The sequence below is a fragment of the Oryctolagus cuniculus genome, chromosome 1 (genome assembly GCF_964237555.1).
Source record: "Oryctolagus cuniculus chromosome 1, mOryCun1.1, whole genome shotgun sequence".
Taxonomy (NCBI): domain Eukaryota; kingdom Metazoa; phylum Chordata; class Mammalia; order Lagomorpha; family Leporidae; genus Oryctolagus; species Oryctolagus cuniculus.
The window spans coordinates 230,626,443-230,647,806 of record NC_091432.1 but is presented as its reverse complement, the minus strand read 5'-3'; the positions used below and the strand labels follow the sequence as shown (position 1 = coordinate 230,647,806).

The 21,364-nt window shown below is 56.7% G+C and overlaps 1 protein-coding gene across 20 annotated transcripts in view; it reads right to left on the bottom strand.

The window, feature by feature from the left end:
* RALGPS1 (Ral GEF with PH domain and SH3 binding motif 1) overlaps positions 1-21,364 on the bottom strand; it is a 267,729-nt gene that overhangs the window by 149,973 nt on the left and 96,392 nt on the right. For 17 of the 20 annotated variants that reach the window (XR_011382172.1, XM_051855034.2, XM_051855036.2 and 14 more), the window contains 3 exons: positions 12,829-12,912; positions 3,031-3,120; positions 723-815 (listed from right to left, as the gene is read on the bottom strand). Coding sequence is in view for 19 of the 20 variants with exons in the window: in XM_051855034.2 (XP_051710994.1) it covers positions 723-815; positions 3,031-3,120; positions 12,829-12,912 (267 nt within the window). In the remaining variant the exon portion in view is untranslated. The remainder of the gene's footprint in view (positions 1-722; positions 816-3,030; positions 3,121-12,828; positions 12,913-21,364) is intronic. The other 3 variants (XM_070056968.1, XM_070056972.1, XM_070056969.1) reach the window with 1 other exon arrangement.

The following is a 21,364-nucleotide window of genomic DNA, read 5'->3' as shown; positions in this document are numbered from 1 at the left end:
CAGACCAGCAGGAAGGAGCTGCGGGCCGCTGTTCCCGTCAGCCCCAGGACTCATAAACAGCTCTTGGAAGCCTGGGGCCGTGCGGCTGTGAGCAACCCTGGGCCCGGCCAGGAGGCGGATGCTACTGAGCGATGGAAACAGCAATTACTTCCCTTGTGTCGGGCGCTGTGCCAAGCTCAGGAGGATAAGGAGGTCTGAGATATTTTTAAAGTATTTTTACAGGAGAAAAACTTTCCTACAGACTCAATTATATAACGATCAGGCTCCACCTCAGAGCCGAAATTACCCATGGCCTCAGGAAAAAAAAAATCATTTTTCCCAACACGAGGGTCACAGGTTTCTGCAGAGAAACCCTTAGCTGCGGGGCCAGTGACCGGGCAGCTGCAAACCAGGAGCCCAGACCTTCCGAGGGCAGTGTGCGACTGGCCAAGCAGGGGCCAGGACTCGGGCTGCTGAGCTGGCCGCCAGCCACGACCTGGCAGGTCCAGGAAGACAGACTCAAGGGGCTCCTGACCCCAGCCACGCTGGCGCCCTCACTTCCCCCTCCCAGTGCAATGGGGCTGTCGGTGCCGACGGAATGAGGATACCCAGAGATGTTCCATTCGCTCCCAGGCTTTCGGCTGTTGGCAAAGTGTAGAAGGTCGGAGAAAGCCTGGGGCCTGGGAACTCCCCCAGCGCAGCGACGGCCAGAACCAGAGTCAGACTCAGGAGGATGCACTTACAGCCCAGGTCTTGGTCAGCCTGAAGATGGGCGCGCTCTGCAACGCTGACACCACAGACATGAGAGAATGAAGGTTGTTGAGTTCTAGAAGTTTCTGGGGGAGGAAAAAAAGATATGGAACAGATTATTGTCCTGCTATAAACAACAGAACAAAAACACGCTCAAGTGTTACCAAATGTTGTCATATTTATGAAATTCAATTACACTTAAAAATATCCTGTGTAGGAAATGCAGCGCCAGGCAGCCCCAGACACCAGCTGCTCGTTCTCTGAAACTGTCAAAGGTGAGCCTGCACCTCAGACATGTGCAGCACGTCGCAGGCTGACAGGCCTGGCTGGGGGACAGGAACACGGCTCGGGCTGAGATTTGAGAACACCCTCCATGTTCTTTTTTTAGGTGAATCTGGTCACCGTTCCAGCGGGCGCCTGCGCCAGTAGCAGCCGCGTGGGCCCTCCGAGATCGCCTTAGCACCGCACGCGGGAGCCAAGGGGGTGTGGGCAAGCTCCCTCATCCCTGCAGCCGGGAAGGCAATGCCCCCGCGTCCCAAGGCGCAACCACCCACACCCCTCTGAACCAGACCCCAATCAGTGAGGACAGCTGGGTCCCATTCAGCCTCGGGCTTGTTCCCCACTGTGGCGGGCAGAAGAGAGCGAGTGTGGGAGAACGGAACTGCTCTGCGCCTGGACTGACATGGAGGGAAGCCTGCTAACAGGACTAGGGGCGTGTTCCTCATTGCTGGGAGCTGGAGATGTCTGGGTTGGCAAGCACCTCTGTGGAACCGAGCCCTGATCCCGACCCTCGCTGCCCGCTCCTGAACCTCACAGCTGACACGAGGAAGGCAAGGACGGCCCCTGTGCTACGCGCCATCGCGTGGGTCCGCTGCCCGCGCCAGCGCCTGGCCAGCACCGTGGGGGTCTCAGCCTGTCTGCAGGACTCTCCTCTCCCTCAGATGCTGCCTCCTCTACCGTGGCCTCCTCGCCACGCCCCCAGACCCAAGAGGGCTGCAGTCCGGCTCTGTGTCCGTCCCCGTGTGGCCTGAATGCGGATGGACCTACTTTTCTCTCGCCTCTCTTGTAAACCCCAGATCTCGTGTTCCCCGAGAGCAGGGACGGTGCTTTCTCCACCCTTGTGCCCCTGCGCAGTGCTGGGCTTGCTGGAACCCCAGCCCACTTTATCTCGTGGCCCAGCCCAGAACAGTTGGATAACAACTGGTATCCTTAGGCCAGTACTGGTGCCAACATTTCAGAGCGGGACGCTTCTTTTCTACCAAGGACCATTTGGATATTCACAACATCATTTGCAGGCCATACAAATCATCAATTTAAACATTAGCCTGCCCATAGATTTGCTGAATTTCAAGTCCCACCTGTGACTGCTTTGGCAGGGCCAGACCAAATGATTTCACTGGCATTATACTGCCCAGGGGCCAGATGTGCCCAAGACGTAAACTTGGCCACTGCCCCTTGCACAGGGACAGACCGACGCACCTGCCCCCCCCCCCCCCGTGAGAGGCAGCAGAGCAGGGCCCAAAGGCACAGAAACCTAACTCAGATGCCTGTGCTGCCGAGCAGCTGTGGGGCACCAAGCAAGAACTTCACCTCGCTGCACCGCGCCTTGCCCCTCTGCAGAGGGATGACGACGATGGGGAGGTGAGCCCTGGGTGTGACGGCGGCAGTGAAGCCTCTCTGCCAGCCTGGCTCACAGGGGCCAGGACGGGTGGGCAGGCAGCGAGCCAGGTGAGCAGAGCTGCTGCCCAGGGCCTGGCAGGCCCGGCTGATGGGAGAGGGTGCAGGGAGGAGCTGCCTGGACAGGGGGGTGGTCCAAGAAGGCCCTAGGATGGCAGGAGGAGGGGGCTTGGTGGCGCCTAGTGAGAGGCAAGGACAGAACCTATCAGGCTAGGGGGCGAGAGGCTGGGGGTTGGGGGAGGCAGGAACATCTAGCCCAGGCCTTAAACTCAGGATGGCCCAGGTGGGCGGGCTCTATAGGGTGCACAACTCTATAGGGTGCACTTGCACCCTACAGAAAATCCATCAACGTCCACCCAAGCTAAACCTAAAATAAGAGAAGGAATGCGTTCCCAGGGCAGCTGCTGACCACTGATGAGGAGAATGCTGACCCGGTGAGGGGTACGGTAGGGGGCAGCCAGGTGGGTCCTATAGCTGGCTGTGGAGGTCAGGTCATGGCCCCGCTTGAGCCGGCTCTGCAGGCCCAGAGCAAAGCGACCATGAAAACACTAAGGAGACATACATTTGAGACAAAAATAAATAAATAAATAAGGGGAAAGTAGAAAAAATAACAAAACAGCTTACCTTGGCTATTTTCACAAAATGGCTCAGGATTTCTGCCCTTATTTTTAAAGTCTGTGCTGTTAGAATTTCTCGTACAACCCAAAAACTGACCTGTGGATTCAAATACACACACATACACACACACACAAACACACCAGAGAAGCTGTTAGATGCTGTAGCGCCTGTGGCACCCTCGCCCACCGCCTGTGGGGCTTCCAAGAGGTCAGGGAGGCAGCTGGGGGCACAGCCCAGTGTGGCATGAGGTTGACAGCCCCCCACAGCACGCGACCCCGCACCGGGCCCTGTGCTCCTGGCAGCCCCCTCCAACACCCCCCGTGCTGCTGAGAGAAGCAGGTGCTGACATCACCACCCAGAGCAGCACGGCTCAGAGGGACCTCAGTTGTGGGGAGACAGTGAATGATGGATGGACAGACGGACGGATGGCCAGACATGGGGGTGTGCCTGCTGGCAGGACCACCCGTGAGGTCCACAGCGCCAGTCACGCCCAAGACAGGAAGGAGTCTGACTGATCACTTAAGTGACGCAATGCATCTTTCAAAGTCCCAAGGAGCAGTACAGGTCAAGGAACTGGGTCATCTGGAGATAGCAGGTGCCACAAGGGGCTGCCGGCTCAGGTTCAAGGCTTGGTCATGTTCCACCTCTGAAGCCCTGGGCCGCGGCTGGGAGCCAGAGAGTCGTGCACCTGTGAAGGACGGGACCGGGCCAGGACGGGACGTGAAGCCGTCGGCCAGTTCCCTGCTTTCACTCCAGTGCAACGCTGACAGCACAGCAGGGAAGGGCGGAGAGCCCGGCCAAGGGCAGAAGGAAGGACGGTGCCTGCAGCCCCGAAGCTTTCCAAAGAAAAAAAGTAGTCAGGGATGCACCAGGGCTAAGGAGCCAGCCCACTGCTGCAGCGAAATGGACTCATTCCATGTCTCGGAGGGACAGGAAGGGGAAGCCCAGGGCGAGCGCCTCGCTTTCTGTACCAGCAGGCGCACTATACAAGTGTTGTCTCGGCACAACCATCTGTGATTTTCTCCAGGGCACCATCGGGTTTCCATCATTGTTTCCACGGAAGTGCCTATGAGGAAGCTCAGGCTGAAACGACAGCTGGCTAGCTGGGGAAGAAGCTGCTCTGGAGACAAATGGGGTGCCCCGGAAACACCATATTTCAAGGCAGCCTCATCTTTAGGCCACATCTTCCCCCGGATGGGAGATTCCTGCGTGGCGCTGGAACACGGCAGAGCTGACTCTGGGTCAGTAGCATCCAGTGTGTGGGACAGCTCTGAAGCCACGGCATGGTTCAATGGAGCCCTGCAAACCTACCACAACTTGCCTGGTGTGGGGGTGACAAGGCGAGAGGGGGAGTCCCCCAGAAGTCCCTGCAATCTAGCCACAGAAGGAGCTCCCAGAAGAGAACTGGAACATGGGGTGCCGATGCCAGAGAAGGCTCTGAGAGGGAGGTGAGCCTTGGAAGATGGGAGGACTTGCAGCAGGTGAGGCAGGAGCGCGGCAGGCCTGCGTTTACCAGGACCACGGCAGCTGTGTGGGCCGGCAGGACAGGTGCTGCGCTTCTGGGGGTGAGGATGACAAGGAAGGAAGAAGCTGCAGAGGGCGGGGACCAGGCTGGGGCAGGGGGAGAGGCTAGGACGCCATCCTACAGGGGTAGCCTCGGAGGCGTCCGAGCAGATGGAGGGCTGGGTGGACGCTGGTTACAAAGCTGACGTGACAGCCTCGGTGACCAACGCCGAGCCCTGGGCATGCAGCAAAGGGGCAGGTCAGACGGAGAAAGCACCATTTTAAATAGTTTTTAGTTCTCCAACTACAAGATGTCACACACGTTTACTGCAGAAAATGAGGGAAACAGGCAAGCATAGAAGACCAAAAACCCATGTCCACACAGGCCACCAGGAGAGGCACCCTTCTCGTGGATTCTGTCTTTGTCAACTGCCGGGACACATTAATCACCTGTCACAAGGACTTCTGTAAGTGCACGAATGTTCTACAGCCCGTTTTCGCAGCTGGGGATGCGTTGGTACCTCCTTCACCCTGGCTGCCAGGCGACTTACCTTTGATAGGCTGCTGTGAACAAACAATGCCCTGGCGTGGTGAGTATCTTTGTGCATATGTCTTTGCACACTTTTCACTGGCCCCCCAAGAGCAGATTTCTGTTATGGTGGGGTGAATGAAAGTGAACTTTGCTTCAAAAGTGTACACCAAAACATGGCCTTCGACAGGTGCCTGCTAGCTCACCCATAGGTGTAAGCAGATCCATGTTCCCACACACAGGCCCTAACCAGTCATCGCTTTTTTTTTTTTTTTTACTAATCCAGTGGACAAAAATGCTTTCTAACTGTTTCTACTTTGTACTCTTTCATGACTATGAGGGTTAACCTGTGAGTGTGTGTGAGTGTGTGTGTGTTTCTCAGTTAACCTTACTGTTCCAAACACTGACAAGATTTGCCTTGTGAGTCGCCGCACGGTCCTTCACCCATCTTCCTACTGGGACGTCTTTTCTCTTACTGTTGCTGGTTGATAAAAGCTCTCTGTAGGGGCAGGCATTAAGGTGCAGAGGACAAGGACCCTTGCTTGGGACACACACATTCCATGAGTGCCAGCTGAGCCCCAGCTACCCCAACTTCTGATCCAGCTCCCTGCCAACGTCCTGGAAGCGCAGAGGATGACGACCCAAGCACGTGGGCCCCAGCCACCCATGTGGGAGACCTGGATGGAGTGCCACGCTCCCATCCTGGTTTTGCTATTATTTGGGGAGTGAATCAGAGGATGGAAGATCTCTCTCTCTCTTTTCCTTTCAAATAGATAAATAATTGTTAAAGAGCTGTTTGCGGGGCCGGCACTGTGGCGTAGTGGGTTAAGCTGCTGCCTACAGTTCCAGCATCCCATATGGGTACCAGTTTGAGACCCAGATGCTCCATTTCCAATCCAGCTCTCTGCTATGGCTTGGGAAAGCAGTAGAAGATGGCCCAAGTCCTTGGGCCCCTGCAGCCGCATAAGAGACCTGGAAGAAGCTCCTGGCTTCAGATCGGCACAGCTCTGGCTGTTGCAGCCAACTGGGGAGTGAACCAGCGGATGGAAGACCTCTCTCTCTCTCTCTCTCTCTCTCTCTCTCTCTGCCTCTCCTTCTCTCTGTAACTATGCCTTTCAAATAAATAAATATTTTTTTAAAAAAAGCTGTTCGTGTATTATTAAAAAAGATTTATTTATTTATTCGAAAGGCAGAGCTACAGAGAGTCTAAAATCCATGTCTAGGTTTGTTTTTCCTCATGCACACACACACGCGATTATGTTTTCATTGTTCCAGGACCACTTGCTGAAAATGGCATCCTTTTGTCCACAGAATGGCTTCACGCCGTTATCAAAGATCAGTGGACTGTACCTGTGTGGGTCCCCTCTGTCCCACTGGCCCAGGTGTCCACTCTTTTACCTCTGTCATGCTGTCAATGGATGGTAGCTTGACAGAAAGTCCTGAAATCAGGTAGACTGAGTTTTCCAGCTGTGTTCTTCTTTTTCAGCATCGTTGGTTAAGCTAGATCTTTAGTCTTCCCACACAAATTTGACAATTATTTCTTTGGCATTTACAAAACAGCGTTCTAGGAGGTTGGCTGGGATTACGCTGAATCTACAGATCAAGTTGGGAAGAAGTGACACCTTAACAATATTGTGTCTTCCAACCCATCAAGATGGACTCTGTCCATTTGTTTAGATCTACTTGGATATCCTCCATCAGTGTTTTGTAGATGTACCTATTTTGTTAGGTGTATTCATAAGTATGTCTTATTTTGTGGTACTATTGTAAATGGCGCTATTGTTAAATATCAAATCCCAGCTCTTTGTTGCTGGTATATAGGAAAGCAATTGGCTTTTGTGTATTGACCTTGGGTCCTGCAAAATTATACTCACTCACTAGTCCAGGGTTTTTCTTCATAGATTTCCTATACATCATGTCATCTGTGGATAAAGATGATTGCATTTATCCTTTCCAATGTGTACCTCTTTTACTTTTCTGCAGTAGCCAGGACTGCTTATCCTACCTTTTCCTAGACTTTAGTTCTTTCGCATTTCCCTCTCCCCTCACCCGTAGCTTCTCCTGGTCTACTGGACGCGACTACTCAGAATCTCAATGTCCCCAAGGCTCTGGGCCCTTGAAAGAAGAGGGAACATTCAACCTCCTCCCAGGAGTCCTCCTCCCGTGTTCTCAGCTCCTCCCTGGAGCCACTGTTGCAGGAACCCTAACGCCTGCTCTCACCCCCACAGGAACCCTAACACCTGCTCCCTCCCCCGCAGGAACCCTAACACCTGCTCTCACCCCTGCAGGAACCCTAACACCTGCTCCCACCCCTGCAGGAACCCTAACACCCGCTCCCTCCCCTGCAGGAACCCTAACACCTGCTCTCACCCCCACAGGAACCCTAACACCTGCTCCCATCCCCGCAGGAACCCTAACACCTACTCCCTCCCCTGCAGGAACCCTAACACCTGCTCTCACCCCTGCAGGAACCCTAACACCTGCTCCCTCCCCCGCAGGAACCCTAACACCTGCTCCCTCCCCCACAGGAACCCTAACACCTGCTCCCTCCCCTGCAGGAACCCTAACACCTGCTCCCTCCCCTGCAGGAACCCTAACACCTGCTCCCTCCCCTGCAAGAACCCTAACACCTGCTCCCTCCCCTGTAGGAACCCTAACACCTGCTCCCTCCCCCGCAGGAACCCTAACACCTGCTCTCACCCCCGCAGGAACCCTAACACCTGCTCCCACCCCTGCAGGAACCCTAACACCTGCTCCCTCCCCTGCAGGAACCCTAACACCTGCTCCCTCCCCCGCAGGAACCCTAACACCTGCTCCCTCCCCCACAGGAACCCTAACACCTGCTCTCACCCCTGCAAGAACCCTAACACCTGCTCCCTCCCCCGCAGGAACCCTAACACCTGCTCCCTCCCCCACAGGAACCCTAACACCTGCTCCCACCCCTGCAAGAACCGTAACACCTGCTCCCTCCCCTGCAGGAACCCTAACACCCGCTCTCACCCCTGCAAGAACCCTAACACCTGCTCCCTCCCCCGCAGGAACCCTAACACCTGCTCCCTCCCCTGCAGGAACCCTAACACCTGCTCCCACCCCCGCAGGAACCCTAACACCTGCTCTCACCCCTGCAGGAACCCTAACACCTGCTCCCACCCCCGCAGGAACCCTAACACCTGCTCTCACCCCTGCAGGAACCCTAACACCCACTCCCACCCCTGCAGGAACCCTAACACCTGCTCCCTCCCCCGCAGGAACCCTAACACCTGCTCCCTCCCCCACAGGAACCCTAACACCTGCTCCCACCCCTGCAAGAACCGTAACACCTGCTCCCACCCCCGCAGGAACCCTAACACCTGCTCCCACCCCTGCAGGAACCCTAACACCTGCTCCCTCCCCTGCAGGAACCCTAACACCTGCTCCCTCCCCCGCAGGAACCCTAACACCTGCTCCCTCCCCCACAGGAACCCTAACACCTGCTCCCACCCCTGCAAGAACCGTAACACCTGCTCCCTCCCCTGCAGGAACCCTAACACCCGCTCTCACCCCTGCAAGAACCCTAACACCTGCTCCCTCCCCCGCAGGAACCCTAACACCTGCTCCCTCCCCTGCAGGAACCCTAACACCTGCTCCCACCCCCGCAGGAACCCTAAAACCTGCTCTCACCCCTGCAAGAACCCTAACACCTGCTCCCTCCCCCGCCGGAACCCTAACACCTGCTCCCACCCCTACAGGAACCCTAACACCTGCTCCCTCCCCTGCAGGAACCCTAACACCTGCTCCCACCCCCGCAGGAACCCTAACACCTGCTCCCTCCCCTGCAGGAACCCTAACACCTGCTCTCACCCCTGCAAGAACCCTAACACCTGCTCCCACCCCTACAGGAACCCTAACACCTGCTCCCTCCCCTGCAGGAACCCTAACACCTGCTCCCACCCCCGCAGGAACCCTAACACCTGCTCCCACCCCCGCAGGAACCCTAACACCTGCTCCCTCCCCTGCAGGAACCCTAACACCCACTCTCACCCCTGCAAGAACCCTAACACCTGCTCCCACCCCTACAGGAACCCTAACACCTGCTCCCTCCCCTGCAGGAACCCTAACACCTGCTCCCACCCCCGCAGGAACCCTAACACCTGCTCCCACCCCCGCAGGAACCCTAACACCTGCTCCCTCCCCTGCAGGAACCCTAACACCTGCTCTCACCCCTGCAGGAACCTACCACCTGCTCCCACCCCTGCAGGAACCCTAACACCTGCTCTCACCCCTGCAGGAACCCACCACCTGCTCCCTCCCCTGCCTCACACTTCTTCCCTCAACCTGCAACTCTCCAGGAAACGGCTCCCTTGCTGCTGGGTTCAGAGCACTCCTCTCTGGCCTGCCTCAGCTGACCCCCTCTGCAGATTCCCCTCCTTTGTCCCACCCTCCCCAGGTACCTCCGGGCCCCCAGCCCACGACCCTCCTCTACCTCCAGTCTTCTCCCAGCCCTCAGATGTCAGCAACCCTCAGGTTCTCTCTGGTGCCACCATTCCTCCCAATTCCCTCTTCATTTTTCCCAAAATTTCCACACCTTCAGGACAGCCGCACTTCAGCTGGAGCCCTTCTCTCAGCCCAGGGCTCCCACTCCTCGACACCACTTTTTAAGCTAATGTGAGTGAATTATTTACTACACGTCAAGCACTAGGCTAAACCCTTAACATCCACAGTTCTCATTTAATCTCCGGACACCACTGGACGTGATCCTTCCTGTTTCGTAAGAGAGGAAGAGGAGGCTCAGCCAGGCCAACAGCCAACCCCAGATCTACAGCTACTAAGCTACAGGGCCACGACTCCAAGCAGGTCTGCTTGATTCCGTGAGACTGCAGCAGCTGCACAGACTCCAGGGTGCCGTGAGCCTCTAAAATTAAAGGCAGACTTAGGTACCCTGCATTCCTCCGGGGGAAGTTCATATGTGACGCTGTCAAGATTCTCAAAAGAACCCATGCCCCATGAAAGACTGAGAACTTGTGTACCGTGCCATGAACAGGCCCGGCACACCAGGACTTGCCATGCCCGTCTATCTTAGCCTCTAGGTGAGCAAATCCCAAGGGGCTCAGACCCCATGGAGAGTCAGGGAGTCCCTAGCAGAGACGAGGACACTGGCCACTGGGTTTCTGGTTTGGCTACAAGGAGCCTTGAGCTTCCCGGCAACCTCTTTCCAATCAGCCGATCCTCACATTTTACTCCCCAACCAAAACATGTGGGTAAGAACTCCGCGCCAGACCCCACTGAAGGCCTGGGGTGGGCCATCTCACTGCCCCCTCGTGACACCGTGCACGCGGCATGAGCCTGTGGTGTGCCACCTCACTGCCCCCTCGTGACACCGTGCACGCGGCATGAGCCCTGTGGTGGGCCACCTCACTGCCCCCTCGTGACACCGTGCACGAGGCATGAACCCTGGGGTGGGCCACCTCACTGCCCCCTCGTGACACCGTGCACGAGCCATGAGTCCAGGGTGGGCCACCTCTCTGCCCCCTCGTGACACTGTGCACGGGGCATGAGCCTGTGGTGTGCCACCTCACTGCCCCCTCGTGACACCGTGCACGAGGCATGAGCCCTGTGGTGGGCCACCTCACTGCCCCCTCGTGACACCGTGCACGAGGCATGAGCCCTGGGGTGGGCCACCTCATTGTCTCCTCGTGACACCGTGCACGAGCCATGAGGCCTGTGGTGGGCCACCTCACTGCCCCCTCGTGACACCGTGCACGAGCCATGAGGCCTGTGGTGGGCCACCTCACTGCCCCCTCGTGACACCGTGCACGGGGCATGAGCCCTGTGGTGGGCCACCTCACTGCCCCCTCGTGACACCATGCACGAGCCATGAGGCATGATGCTGCTGCTCTCGGCTACAAACCTGGAGACTGAAGCTCCAAGACAGGTGACGCCCTCCCCTTTCTCAGGGGTCTGACAAGGGGGTCTCGCTCTCACCCACCACGGAATGTCTGCAGGAAAGCAGCCCCAGGGGCCTATCAGGCTGGCCTCTGGCCATTCTCTGTCCACGGCTCCCAGGGGGACGCACAGGAGCCGCTGGCTCTGAATGGCTGATGGGCAGCAGAGAGACCGCAGCCCAGAGCGCTCCCTTTGGAGACACGCGTCTGCACTTCCGGCTCATCTCACCACTTGGTCTGAGCCGGACACGATGCGACTGTTCGCAGAACAAGCCGCAAGCTCTTCGCCAAGCTGACCTGGCATCCGAGTGCACAGCCGATTGCATCAGGGCCCCCTGGGGCTGGTCAGAGGTGGGGCCGAGCTGGTTCCCGGTCACATAGTTCTGTGGGTGAAACTACGCGTCCCCTGATAGTTTGTGCACATCTGCTTTTTTTAAAAAGCCTAACCTCAGTTGAAAAGAAAAAGATTTTCAACAGGAAGGGGGGAAAAGCAGCAAAAGGCCTTGGAACTTCACTTTTCCAAACCAACAGTGTGTAGCCCCTAGCCCCGAGGCCCCGAGGCCCGGAGGCCCTTCTAGACCCCCACATCTCTCATCACACAACGCCACACTGGTCTGCAGTCCCCAGGCGGGGGCCTCGTTGTGCTGGGTGGCAGGCCGAGGCTGGAGAGGCCCACAGAGGCCTGCGAGAGTTGAGCAACAGTGATGCAAGGGACCAGGCATTTCCGAGAGGGCAGGCCCAGCTGTGGGGGAGCCCCAGCGGGGACGCAGGCCTGGTCACCCGGGAGCCAGTCACGTGCATTATGCAACCTCCAGGCTAATGTCCTCGTGTGGAACCACAGAAGTGAGAGAGGGGAGGAGAAACCGGCAGCACCACGTGGCACCTGGTGGATGCCCAGGGAGCTGGGCAGGGTGCCTCCTATGGAAGAAATCAGGAGCCCCTCCCCCACCCCCAAGCAGGTCCAAGTCTCCAGTCACTATCGTTCATGTCAACAGGACAAGGATCCTCCAGCCTGGAGCATCAGGGGGCCAGTGACCAAACCTTCAGGATTCAAAGAAGCTGATCCAAGAAGCACAGAGTCTGTTTCAACAGTGATTCCAATCGGGATGCAAAATACATCGGGGGCGTCTAAGCAGGAGGTGGGCGTGGGCTGGGGAAGACTGAAGCCATTCACTCACTGCACGTGGCTCACCCCTGACACAGGGTGAGCGGAGGTGCTGAGTGGGGGACACAGTGGCGCGTGAGACAGGCACTCGTGCAGCTCCTGGACTGGCAAGGGAGGCAGGGACCACATGGCGAGGAAGCGAGGATGTATGAGCTGCGTGTGGCACGGAGACCTCCCCCAGGCAGGGGCTCCCGGGGAGGCCCCCCGAGGACATTCGGGCTGAGATCTGATTGGGAGCTGAGCGGGGAGGAAGAATCCTGGGCTGAGAAGACAGAATGTGCAGGGGCCTGGGAGAGAATCGGTGCCGGCGGCCAAAGAACGAAGGCCGAGACAGCGGAGCTGGAGTGGGAGCAGAAGCACAGGATGTGGGTGGCCCAGACCCACCACGCGGGCTTCACCGAGCGCAGACCCGCCACGCGGGCTTCACCGAGCACAGACCCGCCACGCGGGCTTCACAGAGCACCTGGCTACGCCCACGGAAGAGGAAGCTCCTCCAGCAACACAAACACAGAAAAGCACACCCGATCCACCCGCTTGGTGAAACAAGGAGATGGAGGTGGCGCACCCCAGAAGCGAGGTTTGGGCCCGGGACCACACGCCTCGGAGTGGACCGCGACAGGGCTCCCACCAGGACAGGGGACAACAGACTGCTAGTCCCACCGACACAGGCAAGGGGTGTTGCTTACCTGGTTAAACCTCCGGGTAAAGGCCACGACATTGGGGGCGAGGCTATGTTTCTCCTTCTTACTCCATCCACAGCTGGCCAGTTCCTAGGAAGCACAGACTCCATTTCAACAGCGATTCCAATCAGGATGCAGAATACGCCGGGGGCATCTGAGTGGCAGGTGGGCATGGGCTGGGGAAGGACTGAGGCCTTGGCCCTTCCCAGTCCAACCAGGCAGGAGAGGAGTCTGCTCCTGCTCTCCAGAGGAAAGGGGGTGTGAAGGTGCAGGTGCGCCCTGGACCAAGGGTGGGGAAAACGTGGAAACTCCTGACCGCGGGCTGAGTCACATTTCCCAGATGTCTCTGCCGAAATATTCTTAGTCCCCACAATGCCACTCTGCCAGCCTCTCTGGGCCCGGAAGTCCTTGCTCACAGGCAGGCTGTCCGAGGGCCATGAGTGCCTGAACCAGCGCGACTCATCCCCTTCGGATGTGACTCCAGAGCGTGGGGCTAACCTCCATGAAACCTAGCTCACGACCACACGACCTCCTCCCTTCCTGGAGTCCAAGCCCTCTGCAACCACAGGCGCCTGGAGTCATCTTGCATTCCTGCCTGACTCCAGGAATCAGGACGCCCCTCTCTCATATGCCCGAAAGGCAGCAGAAGGCAAGGTTCCTTTAACACCCTGTTCCTGAGCCCGCCCCTCCTCCAGCAAGTTTAGCATCATGGTCTGAAGAGTCACATGACCTAAACTGTACCTGTCAGGGAAGCTGGCTCCCGCCCCAGGGACGCAAGCTGCAGAAACAGGAGCAGCCCAGTGGATTACACGGGATGCATGAATGCGCCGAGAAAAAGCCGTGCTCAGAGGCCCAGCTCCTTGGCCAGGGACAGGAGAATGCAGGAGAGGCAGTAGATTCCAGACTCCTCTCCCCCAGAGGGAGAAGACCTCCTTTCATCTCTCACCAGGCTTTCTTTGTGACACACCTGACACTTCTCTAAGATCTTTAGCGAGAGTCAGCTGCCAGGGATCCAACAGGCAGGGGGCGCGAGGGGTGGGTGACGGGTGTAGTAAGTATGGACGATGACAAGAACTGTTGGCTGGGCAGTGAAGTCTGAAGTGCCGGGCTGTCCAGTGCATCTCAGGACCCAGTGTGGGACCCAGTGTGAGACCCAGACGGAGGGCAAAGGGCAGCCCTGGCTCCAGGGTCAAACGAGCTGGACGTGGGTGCGCATGCCGGAGCTCACCAATGCAGCTGCTCTCCCTGGCGGCCTGCTCGTGCCCAGGCCATCGCCGACTTCGTGGCTGACCCTGCCAGGGCTCACGGCCTGTGACTCTGGTGCCACACAGCAGTAACGGCTGTGCTATTTACTGACGCGACCACTGCACAGCGGGCACTGGACGAGGCTCTGTGCGTCACCTCCTGGAACTCTCGGCACCCCGTCCTCCTGCATGGATATCGTGGTTCCACTGCTTCCCCCAAAGGCACTCAAACTCCTAGAGATGCAGTATTTACCTGTTTCGTATGATCCTCCTCGTTCTGAAAATGCCGATTTGTTTCATCTCAAACACATATTTGGCGGCTCCGATTTGCTAAGCACCCCTCCCCCAAACAGACCCTTGGGTCTTTCTGGAAGTTTGGATATTGCCCCTCTAATGTCTGTCTGTGAGGGCAAAGGCCTCTCACCCTGTGGGTCCCCATGCCAGGCCTGGAAAACCATGACTGTAATCAAACAGGAAACCCACTTCATGAAGCAGTCATTGAGGAGTGAGGCATGAGTGTGGCCCAGTCTGTGTTTCTCCTGAGACGTTTAACAGGCAGCAGGGCCATTAGCGGTGTGTCTGGGGTGTCAGCGCCACACCTCAGTGGCTCAGGAAAGCCCTCTTCAGGGACGGCGAGGTGGGGAGAACCCCACAGGTTCGCAGCCTGGCTCAGACCGTGGCTGCCCATGGTGGGCTGCAGGAGCTTATCTTCTCGGAACTCCCACTTCCCACTGAGAGTGGGTCTGATAGTCGGGGAAGCGGGCAGAGCGCCCAGCGTGGCAGGTGGGTGATGAAGGCCATCAAAGACAGTGCATGCGGCCTCTCTTTTCCCACACCTAGCTGCCATCTTGAATCATCAACAGAACCGATGACTGCTTCTCGTCCACCTCGCTGATGTCATGCGGGCAGGAATGAAAGCTGGTCATACTTAAAACATCTGCCCTGGGTTTATTTGATTTGAACACTTCTAAGACTCTGACTCAAAAACTTCAAGGTGTAGTTGTCGGGTTCTGACAACTCCCTAGGGGAGCTCCTGCGATGGAAAACACGTCACAGTTAAAATTAAGAGCTCAGCGGAGTGAAATATTATGTTTGCGAGGTGCCTTGATTAAACCGAGGGAGCAAAGGACTTGGCACCAAAAGCGCTCGCTTTGAATCCCCGCCCCTGTCACGGCTTGCTGACAAGTCCCAGGCCAGTTCCCTCTCTGGGCTCCATCACCGAGGACAGGAGGCCGGGAGGCCGCGGCAGCAGGCGGGGGGGCAGGTGCCTGGCAGCACCGGCTGAATGGGTGCAGTAGGAGCGTCCCTCGGGGCTGCAGCCGCCCACACTCCGCACAGAAAGGATTCTCGCGATGCCAGGAGAAACAAGCCCGTCCTCTCTGCAGGAACCGAGCTCTGGGCCCAGCCTCTTGGCGCTGTTCCGCTTCTGTGTTTGGCCTTACAGGATTACAAGAGATTCCATCTGTGTGGAGTGGGTTTGGAAAATGTGAAGTAATAGAACAAAACTCTTCCAGTCACTAATGCCTGCAAAAGGTCCACACTACAGAACGGATCTGACTGCAATTAAGTTAAAATGGACCAGAGAAGGGAGACCGGGCTTTGGGCTGAGACCCACGCAGCCCGGTGGCTCTGTTCCCTGGGTGAGCCTGTGAGCTTCCCTAGGGAGCCGGGGCCCTGTCTTGCCCAGGCCAGCCTTGGCCCTGAGTTCCGGGCTGAGGTCCTGGACGTGCAGAGAGATCGGAGCCTGCACAGTCCTCTGCCGGCCTCTTCGCCTCTCCCTGTCACGTGGACGTTCCCGGGCTTGCCGGGGAAAACAGAAGCCGTGAGAAGAACACTTCCTGCCACCACACTGATGAATCTCCCGCATCCTGTGCCTCCCCTCCGGCTTTAATGGAAGGCAGACCCTCCTGCCTCCAGGGCCCGCCTGCCCCGGGGCCCCTTCCCACGCCTCAGCCTCTGCTCCAGAGCCTCTTCTGACCCCACATCTCCAGAGTCTTCCTCTCCCAGTAACGACGGTGACCACTGACGCCTTGATCAAACACCGCGCACGCCCGTCTCCGCCGGCTGCACGCGCCACTTCTCCTCCAAGGTGAAGCTCAAGAGCTCACCTCCCTCTCCCCGACCTTCCCTGCCCCGAAGCCGCTCTTTCCTCTGCCCACCACTTCCCGACGAGGAAGCCAGCAGCCCGGGGCCGCCCACCCGCACCTAGGCTGAGTCTGTGCCTCTGTCCCGGCCTCTGCACGCTGCGTCCTGGCTGCCTGCCCACCTCCCAGGCCCTCGCTCTTGGTCTCACTGTTCAGCTGTTCTTTGCTTTTCCGGCACATCCTCCCAACCCCCACCAAAATCTGCCCAGGGTCATCTTCTACATCCGTATTTCTCCCGGGCCGTGGTTCCACCCACGTACCTACATCCAGCCTGTGTTTCTGTCCTAAGCTGCAGGCCAGGGGTCCAGCTACCCCCTGACCACACCTTCCTTGGCATCCCACAGGCACCTTGCAATCAGCAGGCCCAGAACCAAAAGAAGGCCTGAGCGGCAGATGACTTAGACAAACAGCTTGTGATTCATTGGGACGCTCACTCTGACAGAGGAGAACGTTTATTACAAACACACTGTCAATGGGAAAAACATTCCCTAACTGGCACAAAACCAAGTTGGTCTTATACCCCACCGGCACGCATACCGTGGTGACTGCAAAAGTCAACACTGGCTGCAGCTCACCGGAAGCTTCTTGGGGCCAGGAGGCTGCCCCACCGGCTGCCGGCTCCGTGCTCAGGGGCCTCAGAAACGCCCGACCCTGACTGCGCCTGGGCTCAATGAGGTCAGCCCTGGAAAACGAAACCTGGGCAGTGGTGACACGCCCTCCCGGAAGACCCCCACGGCGGCCAGGCCGTCGGAAGCTGGCGCCAACGCACAGTCCTTTCCACACGTGTGATTAATTCTGACCGCTGTGTGCTCCAAATCACGTTCCTCTAACCGTCCACGTGGAAAACACAGCACTGCACAGAGGAGCCACTGAGTCAGATCCTGGGGCTGCCACCAGGCGGGCAGTGGCCAGCGCCGCCACGTCCCCAGCACGTTCTACAGCAGCCTCTTGCTGGTCCTCCCTCCACATCCTCCCGCTGCTCCCCACATCCTCCCGCTGCTCCCCTGGGAGGAGGAAATGGCCGCTGGGTTCACACTGGAGCCAGCTGCAGAAGAACTGGTGGCCAAGGCAGGACGAGGGGGATGGGGTGGGCTCTCACTGAGGCATTCCAGGGCCTAGACTGACGACAGGGTTACCAACAGGCAGATCATACAGAGACTGTATGCTTCCAGTCCTTGTTGTCCGCAAGGAGTCATCATCACTAGGGTGCCCGACACCCACACCCTCCTGTTGTGCGGGGGTGGGGTTTGTGTCAGAGTCCCTATGGGAACCTCCCCTCCTGGGCCTGGCACGGGGCTGGCTCTGGTATCAGAGTGAGCTGCGGGGCCAGTGCTGTGGCGTAGTGGGTAAAGTTACCACCTGCAGTGCAAGCATATGTGGGTGCCGGTTCACATCCTGGCTGCTCCACTTCCGATCCAGCTCTCTGCTATGCCTGGGAAATCAACAGAAGATGGCCCAAGTCCTTGGGCTCTGCACACACGTGGGAGACCTGGAAGAAGCTCCTGGCTCCTCACTTTGGATCAGCCCAGCTCTGGCCATTGCAGCCATTTGGGGAGTGAACCAGTTGATGTTAGACCTCTCCTCCCTTCCTCCCTCCCTCCCTCCCTCCCTCCCTCCCTCTCTGCCTCTCTCTGCCTCTCTATAACTCTGCCTTTCAAATAAATAAATATATCTTTAAAAAAAGAAAAGGTGAGCTGAGGGCACAGAGTTTCATAAAGAGAGGCCATGGAGTGAGACAGCGGGGAGGTCAGACACTTGCCGACCCCCGCCGTCCCAGGGCCCACTCTCCAGCTGCGCAAGCCTGGCCACGCCACTTAACCCAGCACCTGACCTTCCTCATCCAGAGAGCGGCCTCAGTAATAAAACCTCCTGTTATTAGCTGTGGATTGAATGGGAGATCTTTCTGTCTCTGTTTCCTCCCCTCCCCTCCTCTCCCCTCCCCTCCTCTCCTCTCCTCCCCTCTCCTCTCCTCCTCTCCCTCTCTCTTGCCCCTGTCCCCGCTTCAAAAAAAAATTTTTTTTAATTTCAAGCTTTATTTCTCTATTTAAAAGGCAGAATGACAGAGAAATAGAGAGAGATCAGGGCCAGCACTGTGGTGCAGTGGGTTAACACCCTGGCCTGAAGCGCCGGTGTCCCATGTGGTCTCAGGTTCTAGTCCCGGCTGCTCCACTTCCGATCCAGCTCTCTGCTGTGGGAAAGCAGTGGAAGATGGCCCAAGTGCTTGGGCCTCTGCACCCTCATTGGATGCCAGGAAGAAGCTCCTGGCTCCTGGCTTCAGATCAGCACAGCTCGGGCCGTTGCAGCTAATTGGGGAGTGAACCAGCAGATGGAAGGCTTCTCTCTCTCTCTGCCTCTCCTCTCCCTGTGTAACTCTGACTTTCAAATAAATAAATAAATCTTTAAGAGAGAGAGAGGTATCTTCCATCTGCAGGCAGGACTTGAACCAGTGTCCATATGGGATGCTGGCACCGCAGGCGGCGGCTTTATCCATTATGCCACATTGCCACCCTACCAATAAAAATTTTGAAAAAGAAGAAGTTAAGGACAAAAAGTTAATGGTGGGAGAGAAAAGGCAACTACAAACTCCAGGAATAACTAAAGCTGAGGGATTTCTGTTTGTATACATGTATGTGCACTATATAAATGTAAGTAAATTCAGATAGTATATACTTAACATACACTTAAATATTACCTATTTTTTTTAAAAAAATATTTACTTTTGTTTATTTGAAGGGCAGTGACAGAGAGAGAGGTAGAGAGACAGAGAGACATCTTCCATTTATTGGTTCATTCCCCAAATGGCCATGATGGGTAGGGCTCAGCTGGGCCAGGCTAAAGCAAGGAGCTGGGAACATCACTCAGACCTCCCATGTAGATGGCAGAGGCCCAAGTACTCGGACCATCTGCTGCTGCTTTCCCAGACCACTAGCAAGGAGCTGGATTAGAAGCGAAGCAGCCAGGACTCGAATGGGTGCTGTGATGTGGGATGCTGGCGTTGCAGGCTGAAGCTTAGCCTGCTGAGCCACAGCATTGGGCCCCATCTATTTTTTTTTTTTTTTGAAAGATTATTTTATTTATTTGAAAAACAGAGTTACAGAGAGGCAGAAACAGAGAGAGGGCTTCCATCTGCTGGTTCACTCCCCAGATGGCCGCAATGGCCAGAGCTGCGCCAATCCGAAGCCAGGAGCCAGGAGCTTCTTCTGGGTCTCCCACGTGGGTGCAGGGGCCCAAGAGCATGGGCCATCTCCTACTGCTTTCCCAGGCCACAGCAGAGAGCTGGATCGGAAGAGGAGCAGCTGGGACTCAAACCAGTCCACATATGGGATGCCAGCACTGTAGGCCAGGGCTTTAACTCACTGCGCCACAGCGCCAGCGCCATGGGCCCCATCCATTTTAACATTTGTATATAACTATAAATGTCTCACACATGTAAATTTTATCTATTTTAATATCTGTATATGCTTGCATATATATATATATATATATATATATATATATATGATATCATGCAATTGATAGGCTGAAAGGAAGGAGAACCTACAGTCCTTGACCTGACCTTTGGAATGGTTGAGGGTCAGTAGAGGATAGAATCCATCCCACACTAAGTCACGCACCAAGGGGACAACAGATACACCTGCACACGTGTGGCCTGCACTCGGGAAGTCACGCACCACAGCAATAACTGATGGGCCTTGCCCACACGTGGCCTGCACTAAGCCACGTACCACAACAACAATGGATGGATCTACCCTCATGTGGCCTGCACTAAGCCACGTACCACAACAGCAATGGATGGATCTACCCTCATGTGGCCTGCACTAAGCCACGTACCACAACAGCAATGGATGGATCTACCCTCACGTGGCCTGCACTAAGTCACGTACCACAACAGCAATGGATGGATCTGCAAACATGTGGCCTGCACTAAGCCACGTACCACAACAGCAATGGATGGATCAGCACTCATGTGGCCTGCACCAAGCCACGTACCCCAGCAAGAACGGATGCTGCCTGGTGCTTTTCCGCTTTCAAGGCCACCTGAGGAAGACTGTGGCAGCCCTGGTCTCCCCACGGAACATGCGAACGTTCCGGGCTTCAGTCTGTTCACGTGGAAGGCGCAGGAGGTGCGACGTGGAGCAGGGGAGGAAAAGCATAGTAAGCAAATAGCTGAGAGACGCTGGACGGAGCTGATGAAGCAAGAAGCAGAGGTTTCAGGGCACCAAGGAAAACTCCAAAGAAAACACAGTGGCGTTTACCTTCAGGGAGGCGACTGGGGTAAGGGATCAAGGTTTCCCTTCATAAGCTCTTCCACGCTGATTATCATGGACAGGAGGACTTTGAGAAAGATTTAGTAAATGACATATTACACATTGTAAACCCTCCAAAATTAAATTTTAACAGTTGAGTACACACTCCAAAATACACCCAGGTTTTATAAAGTCATAACCTGCTTACTAATAACAGGCAGTTTTCCCAGGGCCACAAGCGCTCGCTACCTCTCGACAGACTGGAAATCGGGACCTGCTGGGCTTAGAGACCCACGTGCCCCAGGGAGAGACTGGGAGGCCAGAAGCAGGCACATGTGACTCCCGGGGAGCCACAGAGGACAGGGCAGCAGGAGGGCCCCTGCCATGAGCTGCCCTAAGTGCTTTGTGGAACAAAACAGCGGCAGTGAAACAAGGAAGGAGAGGAGGGAAGGGAGGCGAGGGAAGAAGGACGGAGGACAGGAAGGACAGGAGGAGGCAGAGGGGTGACGGGAAGGAGCGAGAGCCGGATTAAGGGCGCCCGGGAGCCGGGGCTGTGCTGGGGCAGCTCCGAGGCGAGGCGGCTCGGACAAGGCCCTGAGCTCGGGCTCTGCTCAGTGGGGACAAGTGCACTTCCCTGCTGTTTCCCAAGGCCTGGGCCCTAAAAGGTATCTCCTAGATTCAGCTTCTGAGTGGCAGCCGCTGGGCTGTGGTAGCTTTGGGTCTTTCTTGGTTGATGATGATGATGGAAGAAGGGGGCGAGAGGAGAGAGGACACAAGAAGAGGAGGAAGAGACGAGGGAGGAACAACGGAATTGGTGGCTCATGAAGCACGGCCACGTCCGTGACCTACCAAAGTGAGAGCGCGTGTTAGGGAACAGCAGTGAACGAGCAAACACGCGCCTGCACTT